Source organism: Podarcis muralis, chromosome 14, assembly GCF_964188315.1.
Source record: "Podarcis muralis chromosome 14, rPodMur119.hap1.1, whole genome shotgun sequence".
Lineage (NCBI taxonomy): Eukaryota > Metazoa > Chordata > Lepidosauria > Squamata > Lacertidae > Podarcis > Podarcis muralis.
Genome location: NC_135668.1, coordinates 867,821 through 888,046, shown reverse-complemented (window position 1 = coordinate 888,046; position 20,226 = coordinate 867,821). Strand labels below are relative to the sequence as shown.

Here is a 20,226-nt window from a genome sequence, read left to right as displayed (position 1 = left end):
AGGTGTCACCCATCTTGTATTTGTGCCTCTCATTTTTTTTGCCCAAGTGCAATACTTTACATTTCTCCCTGTTAAAATTCATCTTGTTTGTTTTGGCCCAGTTCTCTAATCTGTCAAGGTCGTTTTGAAGTGTGATCCTGTCCTCTGGGGTGTTAGCCACCCCTCCCAGTTTGGTGTCATCTGCAAATTTGATCAGGATGCCCTTGAGTCCATCATCCAAGTCGTTGATAAAGATGTTGAATAAGACCGGGCCCAAGACAGAACCCTGTGGCACCCCACTAGTCACTCTTCTCCAGGATGAAGAGGAACCATTGATGAGCACCCTTTGGGTTCGGTCAGTCAGCCAGTTACAAATCCACTGAGTGGTAGCATAGTCAAGACCGCATTTTACCAGCTTCTTTACAAGAATATCATGGGGCACCTTGTCAAATGCCTTGCTGAAATCAAGGTAGACTACATCCACTGCGTTCCCTTCATCTACCAGGCTTGTAATTCTGTCAAAAAACGAGATCAGGTTAGTCTGACATGACTTATTTTTCAGAAATCCATGCTGACTATTGGTGATCACAGCATTCCTTTCTAGGTGCTCATAGACTGTTTGCTTAATGATCTGCTCCAGAATCTTCCCTGGTATTGATGTCAGACTGACTGGGCGGTAATTATTTGGGTCCTCTCTTTTCCCCTTTTTGAAAATAGGGACAACATTTGCCCTCCTCCAGTCTGCCGGGACTTCGCCTGTTCTCCAGGAATTCTCAAAGATGACTGCCAGTGGTTCTGAAATCACATCTGCCAGTTCTTTTAATACTCTTGGATGCAGTTCATCTGGCCCTGGAGACTTGAATACATCTAGACTAGCCAAGTATTCTTGTACTATCTCCTTAGTTATTCTGGGCTGTGTTTCCTCTGCTGAATCATTTGCTCCAAATTCTTCAGGTCGGGCATTGTTTTCTTTATCGGAGAAGACTGAGGCAAAGAAGGCATTGAGGAGTTCAGCCCTTTCTGTGTCCCCTGTTTGCATTTCACCATCTTCTCCTCTGAGTGACCCCACGGTTTCTTTGTTCTTCCTTTTGCTACGAACATACCCATAAAAGCCTTTTTTGTTGCTTTTAACCTCTCTAGCAAGCCTGAGTTCATTTTGTGCTTTAGCTTTTCTGACTTTGTGTCTACACGTGCTGGCTATTTGTTTGAATTCCTCTTTGGTGGTTTCCCCCCTTTTCCATTTTTTGTACACATCCTTTTTTAATCTTAACTCAGTTAAAAGTTCTTTAGATAGCCACCCTGGCTTCTTTAGGCACCTTCCATGTTTCCGTCTCATTGGTATTGCCTGAAGTTGTGCTTTTACTATCTCCCTCTTAACAAACTCCCAGCCATCTTGAACTCCCTTTCCTTTTAGTATTACTGTCCATGGGATCTCACCCAGCACTTCCCTAAGCTTTATGAAGTCGGCTTTCTTAAAGTCGAGAAATTGAGTCCTAGTATGCTTGGCTGCTCCTTTCCGCTGTATAGTAAACTTCAGAAGAGCATGATCACTCGCGCCTAATGATCCTTCCACTTCTACCCCACTAACCAGGTCATCAACATTGGTTAGGACCAGATCTAAAATGGCTGTTCCTCTTGTTGCTTCTCCCACTTTCTGGACAATGAAGTTGTCTGCAAGGGCAGTGAGGAATCTGTTTGACCTTATGCTCTTGGCTGAGTTTGACATCCAACAAATATCCGGGTAATTGAAGTCCCCCATTACTACTATCTCCCTTCCTTTTGCATGCTTGGCCATCTGTTCCAGGAAGGCATCATCTATGTCCTCCGTTTGGCTTGGGGATCTATAGTAAACTCCCACAATGAGGTCACTGTTATTCTTCTCTCCCTTAATTTTGACCCAAATGCTCTCACTTTGGCTTTGAGGTTCTAAATCTTGGATCTCTTCACAAGTATACACATCCCTGACATATAATGCCACTCCTCCTCCTTTCTTGTCTGGTCTGTTTCTTTGAAATAGATTGTATCCCTCCATTATTACATTCCAATCATGGGATTTATCCCACCAGGTTTCAGTGATTCCTATTATGTCATATTTAGTTTGCTGTACCAGGAGCTCAAGCTCATCTTGTTTATTTCCCATGCTTTGCGCATTAGTGTACAGACATTGAAGTCCATTAATCATTCCCCCGTGTCTCTTATTTAAGGATTTTCTCCTCCCACCACTAGGTCTGCATGCTCTTTGCTCCATTCGGTCTATGACATTTGGATGATCATCTTCATCAATTGATAGACTCCTACCTTCAGGAGCACTGTCTCCCTCCCCCACATTAGTCAGTTTAAAGCCCTCCTGATGAGGTTTCTGAGATTTTTTGCAAAAACATTCCTCCCAACCGTTGTGAGGTGCAGCCCATCACTTGCCAGAAGTCCATCTTCAAGAAACTGCATTCCGTGATCTAAGAATCCAAACCGTTCCTGTTTGCACCATTTGCGAAGCCAGTTGTTCACTTCCACTATTTTTCCCTCTCTCCCTGGGCCACGTCGTTCAACTGGGAGGACAGATGAGATGACAATTTGTGCATTTAATTGCTTCAATTTCCTGCCCAGAGCCTCGTAATCTCTTTTGATCTTCTGGAGGCTATTGCTTGCAGTGTCATTGGTTCCCACATGAACCAAGAGGAAGGGGTATTTGTCAGTGGGTTTTATGATTCCTTGCAGTCGTTCAGTTACATCTTGGATCTTAGCCCCGGGGAGACAGCACACTTCCCGAGACATCTTGTCAGGCCCACAGATCACTGCTTCTGTTCCCCTCAGTAGGGAATCCCCTATCACTACTACACGCCTCCTCTTAGGTCTGGTCGGGGTTCTTCTGTGAGCTGTCGGTTCCAAGGTCGCCTGGACATTCCCAGAGGACTGCCTTTGCTCCTCGTCTTCATATACCTGATCGACTGTAATGAGGGAGAGATCCTCAAATGGAGTCTGCTCTTCGTCTTCCATGCTAGGGGAAAGGACCTCAAAGCGATTGCGTATTTCTAAACAATCAGAGCGAACCCTGGGCCTCCTACTTCTTTGAGTCACGTTTCTCCATATATCTGGCTCCTGTGTTGGTGAACTAGCCACCTTCTCAGTGGAGTCCCCTGTCACTTCCTTGGTGGAGACGGTGTGCTCTGTTGCTTCCAAGAAGAGTTCCAGCTCTCTAATTCTTTGGAGCGTAGCTACACGTTCCTCCAGTTGCTGGACTTTGTCTTTTAAGAGGGCAATCAACATGCAATTGCTGCAGGTAAAGCTGCCTGCAACCTTTGGCAAGATGGCAAACATTGCGCAAGAACCACAGGCGACTGCAGCTGTTCCCTCACCCTCCATCTTGGGAACGTGTCGTTGGGGGTGACTACAGTGGTCCTCTATCATAAAAAGTGTGGAGACAGGACAAATAAATCCCTCCCAAAAAACCTAGGTCTCCCCCAACAAATGTTTGAGACTAGCTCCCCTAAATCTAAAATATGGATCAAACTGCGCGCGCCGCTAGGCGCGCGCCGCTGCCCTAAAGCTCTGATAAGCTCCTCCCACAGCTAATCACCTACCTCAACAGAAGCCCTGCCCCCTCTGACCTTTGCCCAGAGAGAGCAGCTAAACAGCCACAAGAAACTCACACAGGAAAACCCTTTTTGTTCCTTCTTCAGCTGCTGCTGCTACCTGAATAATTTTTATTTAGTTTACATTCTTCCCAAAGGAGCCTACAGTGGCAATTTTGAAATTAGTCATGTTCATTGATTTCAAGGGGTCTGCTCGGAGTACAACTGACTTTGGAGACATCCCAATATTTCTGAAGGATTTGCACACATAACATTCAGTCAGCCTCCCCCCTCAACACACCACTAACGCCCTGCATATATTTTGAGTACAACCCCATTTATTTATTTTAACTATTAAATTCATATACTGCCCATCCAAAGATCACAGGGCAGATACCAACATAAAACAAAAATTAAAAACTGTTGTTGTTGGCATCCGTCTGTCTTGGGAGACAATGGAGGACTGCATTTTCAGAGCTAAAGTCAAACCAATGGAGAGTTACAGTGCCTGCTGTGGCTATAGAGGAGGAGACAGGTTTTGTTGCAGCTGGGGAAGAGGAAGGCTGCTGCAGATGCACCTTGGTACTTCTTCTTCTCTCTGCACTCCTCCCAGCGCTCATTCCTCCTCTAGTCCCTGCTGTGGATACGCAGCCTGACCGATTGTCTCCAGGCACTGCGATTAAATCATAACAAAAAAGCAATTCCCCTCTCTGCAAACACATCTTAAAGGCTGTAGATGGTTTAATCAGCCATCAGCTCCAGCTGTTGTCCCAAAACATCTGGAGGGCACCAAGTTGAGGAAGGCTCGTCCTATCAACGCAATTTGTTTCCAAATTGTGTGTCATAGAATCATAGAATCATAGAGTTGGAAGAGACCACAAGGGCCATCGAGTCCAACCCCCTGCCAAGCAGGAAACACCACCAGAGCACTCCTGACATATGGTTGTCAAGCCTCTGCTTAAAGACCTCCAAAGAAGGAGACTCCACCACACTCCTTGGCAGCAAATTCCACTGTCAAACAGCTCTTACTGTCAGGAAGTTCTTCCTAATGTTTAGGTGGAATCTTCTTTCTTGTAGTTTGGATCCATTGCTCCGTGTCCACTTCTCTGGAGCAGCAGAAAACAACCTTTCTCCCTCCTCTATATGACATCCTTTTATATATTTGAACATGGCTGTCATGGCTATCATGAGCTTTGGATTTACATGCATTTGGTGCTGCATGCACAAAACCTTTCCATTGGTTTTCATCCACTGATCTGACCCCTTCTGGTCAGGGCAGTGACCGTCTTGCCCCATTGCCTTCTTGAGGTGGCTCAGAAGTGACAGTCCTCACTCAGCCCTGAAAACTGGGAAGATGCCCAGAACAATGCTCAAAAAAGCCTTCTGTGTGCAAGGGGGTCCAGCTTTAAACTGCAGTCCTATGCTCTCACTTGTCCATCAAACCTGACGGGGAATTACTTCTAAGTAGGCAGGGGTACGATTGCATTGTAAGGCTGCAGTCCTTTCTCAATGGGGCTTGCTTCTGATTAAACACATCTATAATTGCATTGCAAAAGAAGAGGGGGGGTGTGATGTGTATTGCTAATTTGTAGTTTTGGCCACTGCTGCTTTCAAGGAAACCTTTATTTTGTATCATGGATATTTTTAGTTTTATTATTCTGAAGTGTATATATTTCCACTCTGGAACCTTCAGGTAAAGGGCAGATCATTAATCAACCCTTTTCAGGCTTACTCAGTCATAAGCCTTGCTTAACTTCACAAGACGTACTCCTAAGTAACTGCAGGAGGGGTGTGCTCGTTTGTTTTTTAACTGTTTTACCTATTTATTTATTTTCAATGGTCAGCTTGCTTGGATATCTCTTCTTGAGATATCCAACAAAATATTGGATATATCAATATAGAGAACAAATGTTTAATACATTTTAAAATATGAATGTTTGCTTGGAATTGCATCTCATGGAGCTCAATGGAGTTGACTCTCATCTCGAATTTTGTTTTAATTTGCTTATTTATTATGTTTGTATCTGACCCTTTCTCCAAGGAGCTCCAGGTGGCCTACATGGTACCCCCTTCCCAATTTTACCTTCACAACCACAGGGCTGTGAGGTAGATTAAGCTGAGAGGCAGAGAGTGACCCAAGCTCTCCAAGCTCGTATCACAGGGGGTTGGAATTCGGTTTTATCCACCCCTTGTTATCCGTGCAATTCTATATCTGACCTATGTGGGGTGGTGAGTGTCAGGTGAGGACCTGGGAGAACCCCCCCCCCCCCCAGCTATGACCTTGGGCTGCTTCTCAGCCTAGCCTACCTCACAGGGTTGTTGTGGGGATTAAATGAGGAGGGGAGGACCATGGACTCCACCTGGAGCTCCATGGAGAAAAAAGGGGCAAGATAAATGCATTAAAATAAACCAACCAGCAATTTTTTTGGCCTGGCTTTCCAGATCCGTATGGTAGTGTAGCCTTTTTAGCTTCGGGTGAGAAGAGCTTTGCGCCCGGGACGGGGAAATGGGAGTCAACAGACACTCAAGGAATAGTTTCAGAGAAAAAGCTTTATTTCTACCATCCGGGCTGGTAGAAGGAGCAAGTGTGATAGATTCACAAAGCAAGCACGAGTTCACAGCCATTTGCACAGAGCATATATTCCCCTTCCAGTTCCCTCCCCTTTCTCCTCCTCCTCCGGAGTCCTGCCCCATGTTGAGTTTCCTGAGCATGAACAGAAAGCTCCTGTCTTGGGACTCTTTTGGACTCTTGGCGCCCTTCCCAGGAAAAGGGGACGAGAAGCCTTGCGTTCAGCGTGTCCAAGATATATTTCTTTTCTCTTGCTCTATTGGCACAGTTCCCGGAAAGAAAAGTTGCAAATTGAATGTACTTTTTGGCAAGGTCAGCTAGCCTGAGAAGCGAAAAGGCATTGTTCTATTCAGCTACCTTTGTTACAGGAGAGCGAAATGCTTCTAACTACTGAGAAAGTAATTTTGGAAAAAATCTTGAGGCTTGAGACCTGATTTGAGGGGGGGGGGTGACTTCGGGCCTAGGTTGGGCACCTATCCTCACCTCCTTCAGTAGGGGGGGTGGGGTGACAGCTTTAGCAAGCGAGTGGGACGATTACATCTTCTGATGTAATTATGACACCAGGTGATTGACACCTGCCAAAGGTTGCAGGTCAACCACGTGAGCCTAGCTTGCAAGCCGCTATGCCTTGGGCCATAACAGGAGACTAATACATTTCATAAATAAATGGTAAGAAATAAGCGGGGCCGTCTCCTGCCCGGAGCCCCGGGGGACCAGCCGGGCGCGCCCCGCCGGGGCAGGTTCCCTCTCCAGCCAGTCCCACGCGGGAGGCCCCGGGGCTTCAGCTCCTCCGAGAGGAATCACGGCTTGGTGGGATCGGAAGGGACCCCGCGGGGGGAGGCGGAAAGAGAATCGCAAGGCAGCTGTGCAAAACAGGGACTCGTTAGAGCAGCGCTGCCGCCGCCGCCGCCGCCGCCGCCGTCCTCCTGGGCGGAGACTGCGCACTGGGGCGCCCAGAAGCGCCGCTCGCGAAGCAACGAGAAAGCGGCAGAATCCGGGAGGCGCTCGGCCGCCGGCTGCCATATAAGGCAAGAGGCGGGGCCTCATGCTCCGCCCTCCTCGCGCACGGCGCCGGCCAGATTGCGGCGGCCGTTGCTTAGCAACTCCTCGTCTCCCCTCTGAATGGGCGCGGAAAGGAGGGGGCGGAGCCTCCGCCCTCCCGGCGCTCGCCGATTGGTCCCGCTAGGTTTGTCGAGGCTTTAGTCGTGACGTCGCGGCGGCGTCGTTCCAGAAAGTTCGCGGCGGCGGCGCCTATAAAAGGCTCTCGGTCGAGGCGCCGCTCGCCGGGTCGGAGCGCGCGAGGGAGACGCGAGAGAAGCGCCGGCGACGCTGAGGTGCGGGCGCGGGATGAAAATGCGGGCGGAGGGCGGGCCGAGGCCGGCGCGGCTCCCGAGGAAGGACTCGCCGCCGCCGCCAACGCCGCCTTCAGAGCTGCAGGCGCAGCAATGGGACTGGGGGTGGGCTGGATGATCCCTGGGGCGCCCTGCTCTGGCTCCCCTGGCGCCGGGTCGCTCCGGGGCTGCCGCGAAGGGGCTCGGCGGGGCCTCTCGCCCCCTGCCGCCTCAGGCGTCGCTCTGTGCTGGAAACGGAGAGGGCGAATGGAAACGGGTCAAGCGAGGCGTTTATTTGCCTTGTGGATGCCAATAGGCGCAAACACTGTTTTTCGTGGTGAAGAGTATTATAAAAATATAGATGGATGAAGAAACAAGAATTGCACCAAGTAGAGCTTGTTATTGGTACAATACGATAGTTTCTTATATGCATTTTGGAAATGTTGGGGGAACATCGTGTTTCCGCTGTGTTTTTGAGTGTCCAGAGGGTTTTCTATAAGTTGCCTTGTAGTAGTAGGTGGGTCCACGCTGTTGACCTCGTGTGGCGGCACTGGGGTTAAAAGAGGACACCTGGAGCCCTCTTGGCATTGCCTTGCATTTACATCAGATATATATATAGATATTTGACAACCCAGTGAGGTAGGTCAGTACTAATGTGACAAATGGGGACTGAGGAAGAACGAACTGGTGGCTATAGGGATAGTCAAACTGGAGACCTTCAGTTTTTATCTCCCATCTCTAGGAGATGGAGAACAACCGTGGCCCATTTCTAATGTTCAAGAGTGCTTCATTTTTGTTACCATGTCATAATTTATTTTAGCTTACGGCCTTGCAGTTCTCTGTGCAAGCTAGGCCAGCATTGTCGTCCCCATTTGCGGGTTGAGTGAAGTGGCTGAAGCCAAGTGTCTCCTCTAAGGCCTTCTAGAAAACTCCAGGCTGAGACCTGAGACATGACCTGAAGAAGCTGCCTTGCAGCAAGTCAGCTCATGGATCCATCTAGGGCAGCACATTGACTGGCATCAGTTTTCCAGGGTTTCAGACGGCAGTCTTTCCATAACACCAGCTGGAGATGCCCAGGGTTGGAGAATTAAGGACTCTGCAGGCAAAAACAAGTGCTCTGTCATTGAGCTAAAGGCCTCAGTGTCTTAGATACTAGAATACTCTTTAAAAAAGGAGAGCAGCAAACTGATTTTGTCATTTTTAAGTAGTTTCTGTGTCTAGTGGTGTGGGCCTTCTGTTGGATTTTTTCTGCTCTAAGTTGATGGGAATTTGTTTTTCCATAGTTATTTAACCTATAAACAAAACTTTAAAAATCTGTGCTGTGTTGCTATTATGTTCTCTTATCAATGTTTGGGGGGGGGGGGGAATTTCCAGTTCCCTCAAGTAGATGAAATGAAATAATGCATTAGATGAATTTGCCAAAATATTTTTAACGTGACTGAAAACAGCATGCAAAATGCATAGTCGCATATCAACAGCCAATAACCCTGTCAGTGGACTTCCCCTTCTCTGTTCCCCCACCATCCTCAAACCTGCTGCAGAGGTTCTCCCACCATCCTAAGCAGAGTTTGGGGGGGCTGCAGGGAGGAGGAGTGGAAGGGTGAATCCTGTTGTACCAGAGGATATCTGTTCTGATAATTGAAGAAAGTAAGGACTGTCTGGGGCAATTTTTGTGCTTGTTTAATGTGTTCATTCAATTGCATTCATTTTGGATTAATTTGTTAAAGTATACATTTACATAATACAGTAGTTCTGAAGAAAGCATGTTTTGTGTTTAGACAATGAAATGTATGTAGAAAATAATGAAGCATTTACTTTGTGTGTAAGGAAAGAGCATACCTCTTCTAAAATGGTTCTTGCCATTTGTATTTTTACAAGTTCTTCTGTCTTAAACCCCAGCTTAAAAAGGGAACATTTGATTAATTGGCAGTATCCAGTTCTGGTTTTTACCATATACAAAGCTTTCTTAGTGCCTTCAAACATATTTGATGACAACCTGCATTCCAGGATGGGAAATTCTTTAGCAAAATGAGGGAAATTTGATGAAGAAAAACCTGAGTGCTGTCTTCATTCCTTCTGTTTCTTTCATCCTCTCAGGCTGCTGCCATGGTGAAGGAAACGGGCTACTATGATACGCTGGGGGTGAAGCCAAGTGCCACCTCGGATGAGATCAAGCGGGCCTACCGCAAGTTAGCCCTGAAGTTCCATCCGGACAAGAATCCCAGCGAGGGCGAGCGGGTATGGACTTTGGTTGGAGAGGGTGAAGTGGGGGTCTTAGGGAGGCAACTGCAGGTGGGCCAGTTGAGACACCAGCTAGGAGGCACATGTTTTATTTTTTAGTTCATGAAGCAAGTGGCTGGTCTGTTGCAGAAGGAAGTAAACCACTATGCTTAGTTATTGTAGTGGGAATGACCAACATTTGACACTTAGTAGTCCTAAAACGAAGACAGGAGTGCCTGACGTGCTCTGGTCCATGGGGTCACAAAGAGTCGGGCACAACTAAACGACTAAACAACAGTCCTAAAACAGGTACTCTATGCACAGGAGTACAGTGGGTGTCCATACAGAGTATCCACACACACACACACAGTATTCCGGAGATCCTTGCAATATAGATTACATTTTATCCATCAAAATGATTGGCATTTTGCTAGTAATTTCTTGGGTTCCATCTGAACCCAGGGATGGGAAGTCTTGCAGGCAATAGAGCATTTTCCTCAGTGAGTAATGCTGTATATCTGTTTTATTTTCCGTGGCATACTGTGAACATTTCTTATGCTGATCGATATATTATATTGATATTATTTCCTTTACAGCATTTATTTTGGCCTGGCTTTTTCTTATATTAACCACTGCAGGGGGGAAAATACTCTAAAATAGGTGGATGACTGCTTTTGCTGGGTATATATTTACTGAATAGTCTCTTGATGGATGTTCAGGAGTTTTCTTAATCACTTGTATGAAACTTAACTATTGTTGTCTGCTAGCCAGCTATTTAGAGGGTCTCTTTCTTTTCTTAGTTTAAACTCATATCCCAGGCTTATGAAGTTCTGTCAGACCCAAAGAAAAGAGACCTCTATGACCAGGGTGGGGAGCAAGCTATTAAAGAAGGAGGCCTAAGTGGCGGCAATTTCTCTTCACCCATGGACATCTTTGACATGTTCTTTGGTGGTGGAGGCAGAATGAATAGAGAAAGAAGAGGTATGCATGTGTGTTTTAAATACTGCATCAGTTAAATTCTAGTGTGCGAGACCAAAATGTAGAATGCTACTGTAGTATTGTGTCCAAAGCGTAAAATACTTACACTGGTACCTTGGTTCTTGAATGTAATCCGTTCCGGAAGTCTGTTCAACTTCCGAAACATTCGAAAACCAAGGCTTTGCTTCTGATTGGCGTGGGTGCCCTGAAAACAATAGCTGACAGCCGCATCTGATGTTCGGCTTCCGAAAAAGTGTTCAAAAACCAGAACACTTACTTCTGGGCTTTCGGCGTTTGGGACCTGAAATGTTTGAGTACCTAGGCGTTGGAGAACCAAGGTTCCACTGTAGTTACCAATGGGAACTGCAACTGAAGGTTTCATTCATGAGGCAGCTCTCTTGGCTTTACTGTAAGGCAAAGCTGCTACTATTAATGATTGACTTTTGTTGGCCCTGTTGCACCTGTTTTTTCCATTCTGGGAATATGGCAACAATATCTTACTTAGCATTACTGCAGAAATGGCAGTGTGGTTTATCTGAAGCACTGTAACTTGAGGTTATCTTTGGAAATGCTTAGATTCAGGTGATAGACCTCAGAACCAAATAATTTGGGGGGTGGGGTTGAACAAAAAAATGCAAAATTCAAACCAGGATAGTTTAATCAGTTCTTTGGTTTCATATCCAGGAAACATACTAATTTTGAGAGTTTCCCCTTGGGGTTTTTTTGGGGGGGGTTGTTCTGCACTTAGAATAGTGTTTAGAATTTGAGGGCTATAACTATTAATACAATGCATTTGAAAACTGGTTGGTTTAGGGATACATATTTCAGCACTGCCCAGTAGTGTCTAAACAAGGAAGTGGATAGAGGTAAGTTGTCCAGAGGACCAAGTTTATTCTGGTCAATAGCCTCTGCTCAACCTTCCCAAGTACAATTTTTTAAATTATATCTTGCCATGGTTGCTGGCAGCCCTGGCTGTTTTTTTTTCAAGAAAATTGCCTTTGAGAGGGAGGAACTGTCATGGCCGCCTTCTTTGCCTAGGATGCATATATGATAAAGCCAGATGAGGGGAATTTCATCTTGGTTTTGTCCATGTGTGGCATTACAGATAAGTTAAAAAGAAAGAAAAAATTAAATAGCTGTATAGGAAGCTAACTTTACAAAATTCTGAAAAGCTAAGCCGTATTACAGAAACAGAGCTGTTGTGTTCCAGAAGCAGTTTCCTCTTAGTAAAAGGTACACATTCCATTCTGGAGGAATGTTAGGCTTGCAGGGAGGTAGGATAAAAAGCTTAAAATGAACATTGGAAATGGGGATCTTGTGTTAAGCATCTGACCTTCATTTTCATTAAGGAAAGAACGTTGTCCATCAGTTGAGTATATCCCTTGAAGACTTGTACAATGGAGCCACAAGAAAGCTGGCGCTTCAGAAGAATGTAATTTGTGATAAGTGCAAAGGTAATGACTCAGTGAACTTGAATATAGAAGTTGGGCTGTGCCCAAAACGTGTTCTAAAGGCCACTCCTGTAACCTCAAGTGAAAATGCTGAACATTATATGCAGGGATATTTGAAGGCACCAGCTGCCTTGAATACATTAAAGTCAGACACAGAATCATTTTGTGGGTGTGATTACTCAGGAAGTATTTGCGGTGCTCACCAAACCATTCTTAAATCTAAAATCAAGAATGTGCCATTACGTTCTTTCAAATTCACAAACCTTTATTGACGTTTACACAAGATTCCAGTATGGTTCAGTACAATAAAACCACTCATCAGAAACCTGCATCTAACACTTGAGTTAACATTGTACAATGGTACCTCGGGTTAAGTACCGAATTTTTCGCTCTATAGGACACACTTTTCCCCCTCCAAAAATGAAGGGGAAATGTGTGTGCGTCCTATGGAGCGAATGCAGGGGGGAGGCAGGCAGGAAAAGCCCCCAAAAGCCGCACACAAGCTCCGCACGGCTCTTGCGGGCTTTTCCTCAGGAGGGACAAGGGACTGACGCGGCCAGTCACTCCTTTCTCCCTCCTTGTAGAAAAGCCCACAGGAGCCGCGCGCTCCTTAAAGGGTGCGCAGCTCCTGTGGGCTTTTGCGGGAGGTGGGGTATTGCCATAGCCGCGCACCACCTCACCAGCCGGGAGAGCGTGCGCGGGGCTAAAGAAGCCATAGCCCTGGGCTTCCCCGGCAGCCCCAAGAAGCTCGCGGAGCAACGGGAAGGCTGCGTGCCTTTCTGCTGCTCCCCAACCTGCTCTTTGGGGCTGGCGGTGGGCTTCCCCCCGCCAGCCCCAAAGAGCAGGTCGAAAGCAACCTGAAGCCTGGAGAGCGAGAGGGGTCGGTGAAGGCGGCTGAATGCACCTTGAACGACACCTTGTTTTAGGGGGGGGGGAATTCTCCTCCTCTCTGCGCAACGCCTCCTGCCGCTTCGCTGGAGGGGCGCTGGGCAGACAGGGGGAGATTTTTTTTCTTGTTCTCCCCCCTCTAAAACAAGGTGCGTCCTATGGTCGGGTGTGTCCTATAGAGCAAAAAATATGGTACTTAATTTGTTCCAGAGGTCTGTTCTTAACCCGAAACTGTTCTTAACTTGAAGCACCACTTTAGCTAATGGGGCCTCCTGCTACCGCTGCACCACCAGAGCACAATTTCTGTTCTCATCCTGAAGCAAAGTTCTTAACCTGAGGTACTATTTCTGGGTTAGTGGAGTCTATAACCTGAAGCGTATGTAACCCAAGGTACCACTGTATAAGCATTCACGAGTCCTCATTGCATGGTGCAGAAACCTGGCTACTATCTCCATCTTATCCCCATCCTGAGTAAACATAAAGAAGGCTACATTAAATCCATGTGAATACCACTCCTTACTAACAACCAACCGATTATGCGCAGCGGATTCTATTTGTCTGTGCACAGAGGCATAGTCTTTCTACAAGTGGTATTTTCTAGAATTTCCCTTTTCTTGACCTTAAAGGAGCATTTGACTCTATCTCTAGAAATCACTTTTGGGACAAACTTCTGAGGATGGGAATGGAGAAAAATATACTTTACCTAATTAGGAAGCTTGTATTCTTCTACAAGCTGCCAAGTTAAATTCACTCCCCAAGGGAACTTAAGATCCAAAATCTCAATCCACAAAGGGGTGAAACGGGAAACTTTCTGTTTCAGACGTATTTGCCTCTGAGGCAAACGGCTAATTTTCTTAACAGCAAACATTCTTTTTAATGACAAAACAAGAATGATTGCTATCAAAAAAAATAAGTCCATAGTAAAAGTGGCCATGATCCTCTTTAAAAAGGTGTTCATCTCTGGTCGATGATACAGGTCAGTTGTGGATTGATAAGTGTATATCGCATAAATTGTGAACTGATGGGATTCCAACTGATCTCCACTTCTCAAGGCTATTGTCAAATATTTGGCAGTCTTATGAAAAGTCATGAGAAGTGAACAGATTGTTCTGTTCAAAGAGTGCACTGGAAACTGTTGAGCAGCCTAGCAATGTTTGCGGACTTAATCAAATACTTTCCTTGCTGTTGTCCAAACTGTACATAAATATGCTTAGACTTGTTCATTATTTTGAATAATTATGCCAGACCCAGGGAGACGCAGAGCTCAGAGGAAGTAATGTTTGGCACTGAATTCGTAGATAAGATGTAGTCAAAGCCCTGTTTGCTTGGTACGAGAGCTATACACGGATGTTGAGATTGGTAATGAGAGCTTGGTGAGTTGCTGTCTGTCATCAGGGAACTTTAGGAGTTACTGTGTGTGTGCTTATGTATTTCCTTCCAAGGCCTCGGTGGAAAGAAAGGTGCTGTGGAAAAGTGTCCTACATGCAAAGGAAGAGGAGTGCAGGTGCTTGTTCAGCAGATCGCACCTGGAATGGTGCAGCAAATCCAGACTGTTTGTCCAGACTGTAAAGGCCAAGGGGAACGAATAAATCCCAAAGACAGATGCACCACCTGCAATGGCAACAAGGTGGTTAGAGAGAAAAAAATAATAGAAATACACATTGACAAAGGTAAGGATTTCATCACACCCAACCTTCCCAGGCAGCTAGCTATCCAAATTGGCAGCTCATGAGAGAATATCTCTTTGCTCATACCCAAAGCCTGCACATGCCCATTGCTTCCTTTTTCAAGCACGACATTCATGGCAAGGCTTCACTGCCACAAGGCACTAAGGTATCCTAGTGATCTTTGAGGACTGGAATTTCATTGCTCAAGTAACTACATAGTGATGAAAGGAAGGCAGACACATAGGCATGCAATAATTTTTATCTTGCTGTTTGCCCCGTAGGGAACCCACAGCAGATTAAAATAAGTCATAAACAGTATCTCAAATATTAGATACAGGTAGGTAGCCGTGTTGGTCTGCCGTAGTTTAAACAAACAAACAAAAATCCTTCCAGTAGTACCTTAGAGAACAACTAAGTTTGTCATTGGTATGAACTTTCGTGTATCTGAAGATAGCTGAAGTGTGCATGAACACGAAAGCTCATACCACTCAGTGGATTTGTAACTGGCTGACTGACCGAACCCAAAGGGTGCTCATCAATGGTTCCTCTTCATCCTGGAGAACAGTGACTAGTGGGGTGCCACAGGGTTCTGTCTTGGGCCCGGTCTTATTCAACATCTTTATCAACGACTTGGATGATGGACTCAAGGGCATCCTGATCAAATTTGCAGATGACACCTGTCAGGAGTTCAGGGAGAGAGGCACAGATGAGGGAGGAGACTGAGAGCGAGGGGGAAGAATCCCGGAACGAGGAGGAGGAGGATGACAATGACTTGAGGGTTTCCATGAGTCTTTCAAGTGAATCGGAGGATTCCCAAAAGGGGGCGCCCCTGGTCAGGCCAAGGGGAGTCACAGGGGGGACTCGTCAGGAGCAGGGGAGCAGCAGGGGAACCCCGAGTGGGAGTTGGAGATCGGGGCCGGCTTCCCCGCCGGAACGGAGTGAAGAGGGTGGAGTTCCCAGTGTGACAGACGAAGCAGAGCAGGAAGCAGAGAGGGGAAGGAGATCGGGGCAGGACGTCCTGCCGGAAGGAGCGGAGAGTAGTACAGAGAGTAGTGTAACTGTCAAGAGGAAGGTCAGAGGTAGCGAACGCGCGCCAAGTTCAAATGTGGAGGCGCGCGGAAATGCGGAGAGCCCGGAGGAGGAGCCTGGTCCCAAAGCACGGAGGAGGGGGGAGCAGGCGTCTGGGGACTCAGCGTCAGGGGAATCAAGGAGGGGAGGAACCCAGGGGGGCAGAAAGACCCTGCGGAAAAGGAAGGACAGGAAGAGGTGGACCAGCACAAGCCTCTTAAACTGGTGTGGAGGCGGGACTGATTCAGAGGGGACTTCAGCGGTCTAAGCGTAACAGACGTGGGGCTGCGCGCCTCGGCTGTGGAACAAACAATGTACTTCAATAAAGACTTTTGTAAATAAAGTGGACTTGGCGTTGGTCTCTTGTGAGCTGGGACCTGAGGCGGCCCTGACAACACCAAACTGGGAGGGGTGGCTAACACCCCAGAGGACAGGATCACGCTTCAAAACGACCTTGACAGATTAGAGAACTGGGCCAAAACAAACAAGATGAACTTTAACAGGGAGAAATGTAAAGTATTGGACTTGGGCAAAAAAAATGAGAGGCACAAATACAAGATGGGGGACACCTGGCTTGAGAGCAGTACATGTGAAAAGGATCTAGGAGTCTTGGTTGACCACAAACTTGACATGAGCCAACAGTGTGACGCGGCAGCTAAAAAAGCCAATGCAATTCTGGGCTGCATCAATAGGAGTATAGCATCTAGATCAAGGGAAGTAATAGTGCCACTGTATTCTGCTCTGGTCAGACCTCACCTGGAGTACTGTGTCCAGTTCTGGGCACCACAGTTCAAGAAGGACGCTGACAAACTGGAACGTGTCCAGAGGAGGGCAACCAAAATGGTCAAAGGCCTGGAAACGATGCCTTATAAGGAACGGCTAAGGGAGCTTGGCATGTTTAGCCTGGAGAAGAGGAGGTTAAGGGGTGATATGATAGCCATGTTCAAATATATAAAAGGATGTCACATAGAGGAGGGAGAAAGGTTGTTTTCTGCTGCTCCAGAGAAGCGGACACGGAGCAATGGATCCAAACTACAAGAAAGAAGATTCCACCTAAACATTAGGAAGAACTTCCTGACAGTAAGAGCTGTTCGACAGTGGAATTTGCTGCCAAGGAGTGTGGTGGAGTCTCCTTCTTTGGAGGTCTTTAAGCAGAGGCTTGACAACCATATGTCAGGAGTGCTCTGATGGTGTTTCCTGCTTGGCAGGGGGTTGGACTCGATGGCCCTTGTGGTCTCTTCCAACTCTATGATTCTATGATTATGATTCTATGACCAATGGCAAACTTAGTTGGTCTCTAAGGTGCCTACTGGAAGGATTTTTTAAATTTTGTTTCAAATATTAGAGATACTTTCAAAATTGTCAGTTTTGGAATTTTGATCCCATACAGTATGTTTCAGTTGTTTCAGAAGGCAGTAGTAGAGTAGCATGGCACTAAGCGATGGATGGATTTCCCCTGTTCCTCCACATTTTGAAGCTTTGCTGTGCTTTGTTGCTTAAGTTACAACTTAACTAGGATAATTAATCCCAGTGTATATAGTTGGCTGCATTTTAGAGTTAATTTGCAGCACACCCTCTTCCTCACACACATTTATAAACACACTGCAGAGTAAGCAGTCTTCATGCAATCATACTTAACATAGCATTGTGGTTGTGCTAGGATTGTAGTGGTTTTTATCAATACGTATGATTTGTTATAAGGGAAAAGAAGCAAAAGGACAAGGCTGTTGAAACCCTTGGTCAGAAACTTAAAAAGAAGCATTCCTAATGCATCAGTTTTACTTTGGAAATAAGGCCACATAATTTGGAACTTTTGGAAGTATTCCTAACTTGCCATAGGCTAGAAGTTACATGATATCCATTAATCAGGTTGCTGGCACTGTTTTGACAAATCTGAATGTGATTTCTTTTATGTGTGTGTATGTGTTGCTTCATAGGTATGAAAGATGGTCAGAAAATAGTATTTCACGGAGAAGGTGACCAGGAACCTGATTTGGAACCTGGAGATGTCATCATTGTGCTAGATCAGAAAGACCACCCAGTGTTTCAGAGAAGAGGCAACGACTTAATTATGAAAATGAAAATTCAGCTCACGGAAGCCTTGTGTGGCTTCAAAAAGACAATTGATACCTTGGATGACAGAGTCCTTGTAATAACTTCCAAAGCAGGTAGGTGTTGCATCTACCTTGTTAAAGAAAAAAATGCTTAGCAAATGCTATTTAATTAGCAGCTTGCATGTTTCCATTAAGATACTGATTTTAATGAGTTTCTGCTGCAAACCAGTTTAGATCATCCACTGGAGCTGATGATTGGAGACAGAGGATGGACAAAAAGACTAGCTGGTTCCCATGAGATGTGATGCCCACAAACTTAGATGGCTTTAAAAGGGATTGTCTCTCAGAACCCATTGCAGGGAACAACAGTGGGAAAGGGCGATAGCTCCTCATGTTCTGCTTTTGTTTTTTTGTGGTTTTTTAAAATAATTTTTATTAAGTTTACATTTTACCATGATCACAATCCATTAAATAATCTCATCACCAAAAACATTTCTCAAACTGAGCTTCGACTTCCCCCCCCATCCCACTCTGTGGCTTTCATAAATATTCAGTTACATCTTTGCATTTCTATAACCGCCTATTTACCTTCTTTCTATCTTAATAAAACTTACCTTATTTATTGTAAACCAGCTCCAAATATTAGCATTACAAAATATTTTAACTCAAACCTACAAACATTTTCAGATGTTTACAGTGTTCTTTCATATATTGTATAAATATACTCCATTTTCTGCTTTTGAGCTTTCCAAATATCTGATTGGTTGTGTGGAAGTAGAATGCTGAACCACGCTGAGCTTTTTAGCCCAAAGGGGCCAAATTGTCTCCCCTACCCACCCATCTTGAGCAAAGTTGGACAGGAGAGCAGAGTCAATCACCTGTCAGGTACCTGATGTCACAGGACAGGAGAGCAGAGTCAATCACCTGTCAGGTACCTGATGTCACAATGACATCTTGCCCGTTTTTTTTGTTTTGTCCAGATTGTCAGAAGCCCTTTTCAAAACGTTCTTCTCTACAGACCTTTGAAAGGCTTAAAGCCTGCAACACACTTTGAGCTGAGACAGAACCTACCTAATTAGGCCAGTGGGCCTCAGGTTCCTCACCACCGAGATAGAGACCCTTGTCTGGTCCAGTAGGGTTTCATGTATCATTTTGCTGTTGGGAACCTCTCTGCAAGGAAAAAGGGGTTTCGGAAAGCTAACGAACTTAACTGTGTGTAATCGCTATTCAAACAGGTGAAGTGATAAAGCATGGAGATGTCAAATGCATCATAAATGAGGGAATGCCAATTTACAAGTCACCATTGGAAAAAGGTTCCCTAATAATTCAGTTCTTGGTAAGTAAGTTAGTTGCTTTTAAAGAGTTGTTTGAATCTATCTGCCTACAAGCTGGATGAAGTGCATTTCCAACTGAATGGGCAGTTGTAAAGTCAGCAACACGGGCTGTGCCCTGTAGGTGCCACACAAGCAGCAAAGCGTTCTTGAAACACACTGAACTGCAAGCTCATGAGGCACCTCAACTGTCCCTTCCTGCTTCCTGCTTCAGGGTTTGTGCACATGAAGCAGTAGAAGATTTGTAAAAATGGGAGGGATGTGCCAAAATGTGTTGTTCCGAGGTGAGGCAGGGAGGTGCACAAAGGAATTCCCTCTCCAGCCATGTTATCTAAAAACTACAGTGGTGCCTCGCAAGACGAAATTAATTCGTTCCGCAAGTCTCTTCGTCTTGCGGTTTTTTCATCTTGCGATGCACGGTTTCCCATAGGAATGCATTGAAAATCAATTAATGCGTTCCTAGGGAAACCGCCTTCAGACCAGGTCCGGGGACAGACTGTCCCCCGACCTCTTCTGAAGGCTGGGGGGGGGACAAGGGCTTTTCTTCCCACCCCCAGCATTTTAAAAAACCCTGGGACAGCGGAGGACCCCCCGCCCGCCTTCAGAAGGTGTTCCCGCCCCCCCCCCCGCCCGGCTTCGCAGCAGCGCTACGAAGCCCGGCGGCTGGGGCAGGTGTTCCCGCCCCCCCACCCCGCTTCGGAGCACCGGGAGAAGCGATCTCCCCGCAGCCCCTTGCTTCAAAAGAGGTCCGGGGGCAGACTTCTTTTGAAGCAAGGGGCGGTGGGGAGAAGCGATCTCCCCGCCGCCCCTTGCTTCAAAAGAGAAGACCCGCTGTCCCCGGGGCAAGCTTCGTTTTGCGAAGCAAGCCCATAGGGAAATTCGTCTTGCGAGGCAACTCGAAAACGAAAAAACCTTTCGTTTTGCGAGTTTTTCGTCTCGCGAGGCGTTCGTCTTGCGGGGTACCACTGTACTCATTGTTCAGTGTCAAATGAGCATCACCCTGTTTTCTTGTTTTAATGGCATCTGGGATCCTTTGAATAGCTTTTTAGCAAAGTTTTCACCTAGCTCTGCCACTTAATCTGCTCTTATTTGGGGATTGCTGGCTTGTTTTATATTGTAAG

The 20,226-nt window shown here is 46.1% G+C and overlaps 2 protein-coding genes across 7 annotated transcripts in view; one reads left to right on the top strand and one right to left on the bottom strand.

The window, feature by feature from the left end:
- Positions 1-20,226, top strand: part of DNAJA4 (DnaJ heat shock protein family (Hsp40) member A4) — a 40,274-nt gene that overhangs the window by 3,297 nt on the left and 16,751 nt on the right. For 3 of the 6 annotated variants that reach the window (XR_013390637.1, XM_077918857.1, XM_028707071.2), the window contains exons 3-8: positions 9,546-9,686; positions 10,469-10,649; positions 11,996-12,100; positions 14,428-14,655; positions 17,658-17,888; positions 19,010-19,110. Coding sequence is in view for 5 of the 6 variants with exons in the window: in XM_077918857.1 (XP_077774983.1) it covers positions 9,546-9,686; positions 10,469-10,649; positions 11,996-12,100; positions 14,428-14,655; positions 17,658-17,888; positions 19,010-19,110 (987 nt within the window). In the remaining variant the exon portion in view is untranslated. Of the gene's footprint in view, positions 1-7,297; positions 7,452-7,499; positions 7,854-9,545; positions 9,687-10,468; positions 10,650-11,995; positions 12,101-14,427; positions 14,656-17,657; positions 17,889-19,009; positions 19,111-20,226 lie in introns of those variants that run through there. The other 3 variants (XM_028707070.2, XM_028707073.2, XM_028707074.2) reach the window with 3 other exon arrangements.
- Positions 1,959-3,663, bottom strand: LOC144325476 (uncharacterized). Its single transcript, XM_077918854.1, has 2 exons — positions 3,585-3,663; positions 1,959-3,377 (listed from the first exon to the last, which is right to left on the bottom strand). The coding sequence occupies exon 2, from the start codon at positions 3,337-3,339 to the stop codon at positions 2,311-2,313; it is 1,029 nt and encodes a 342-aa protein (XP_077774980.1). The 5' UTR covers positions 3,340-3,377; positions 3,585-3,663; the 3' UTR covers positions 1,959-2,310.

Excerpts from the sequence above, each read along its gene's own strand:
- LOC144325476 (XM_077918854.1), bottom strand. The coding sequence starts at position 3,339 with ATGGAGGGTGAGGGAACAGCTGCAGTCGCCTGTGGTTCTTGCGCAATG.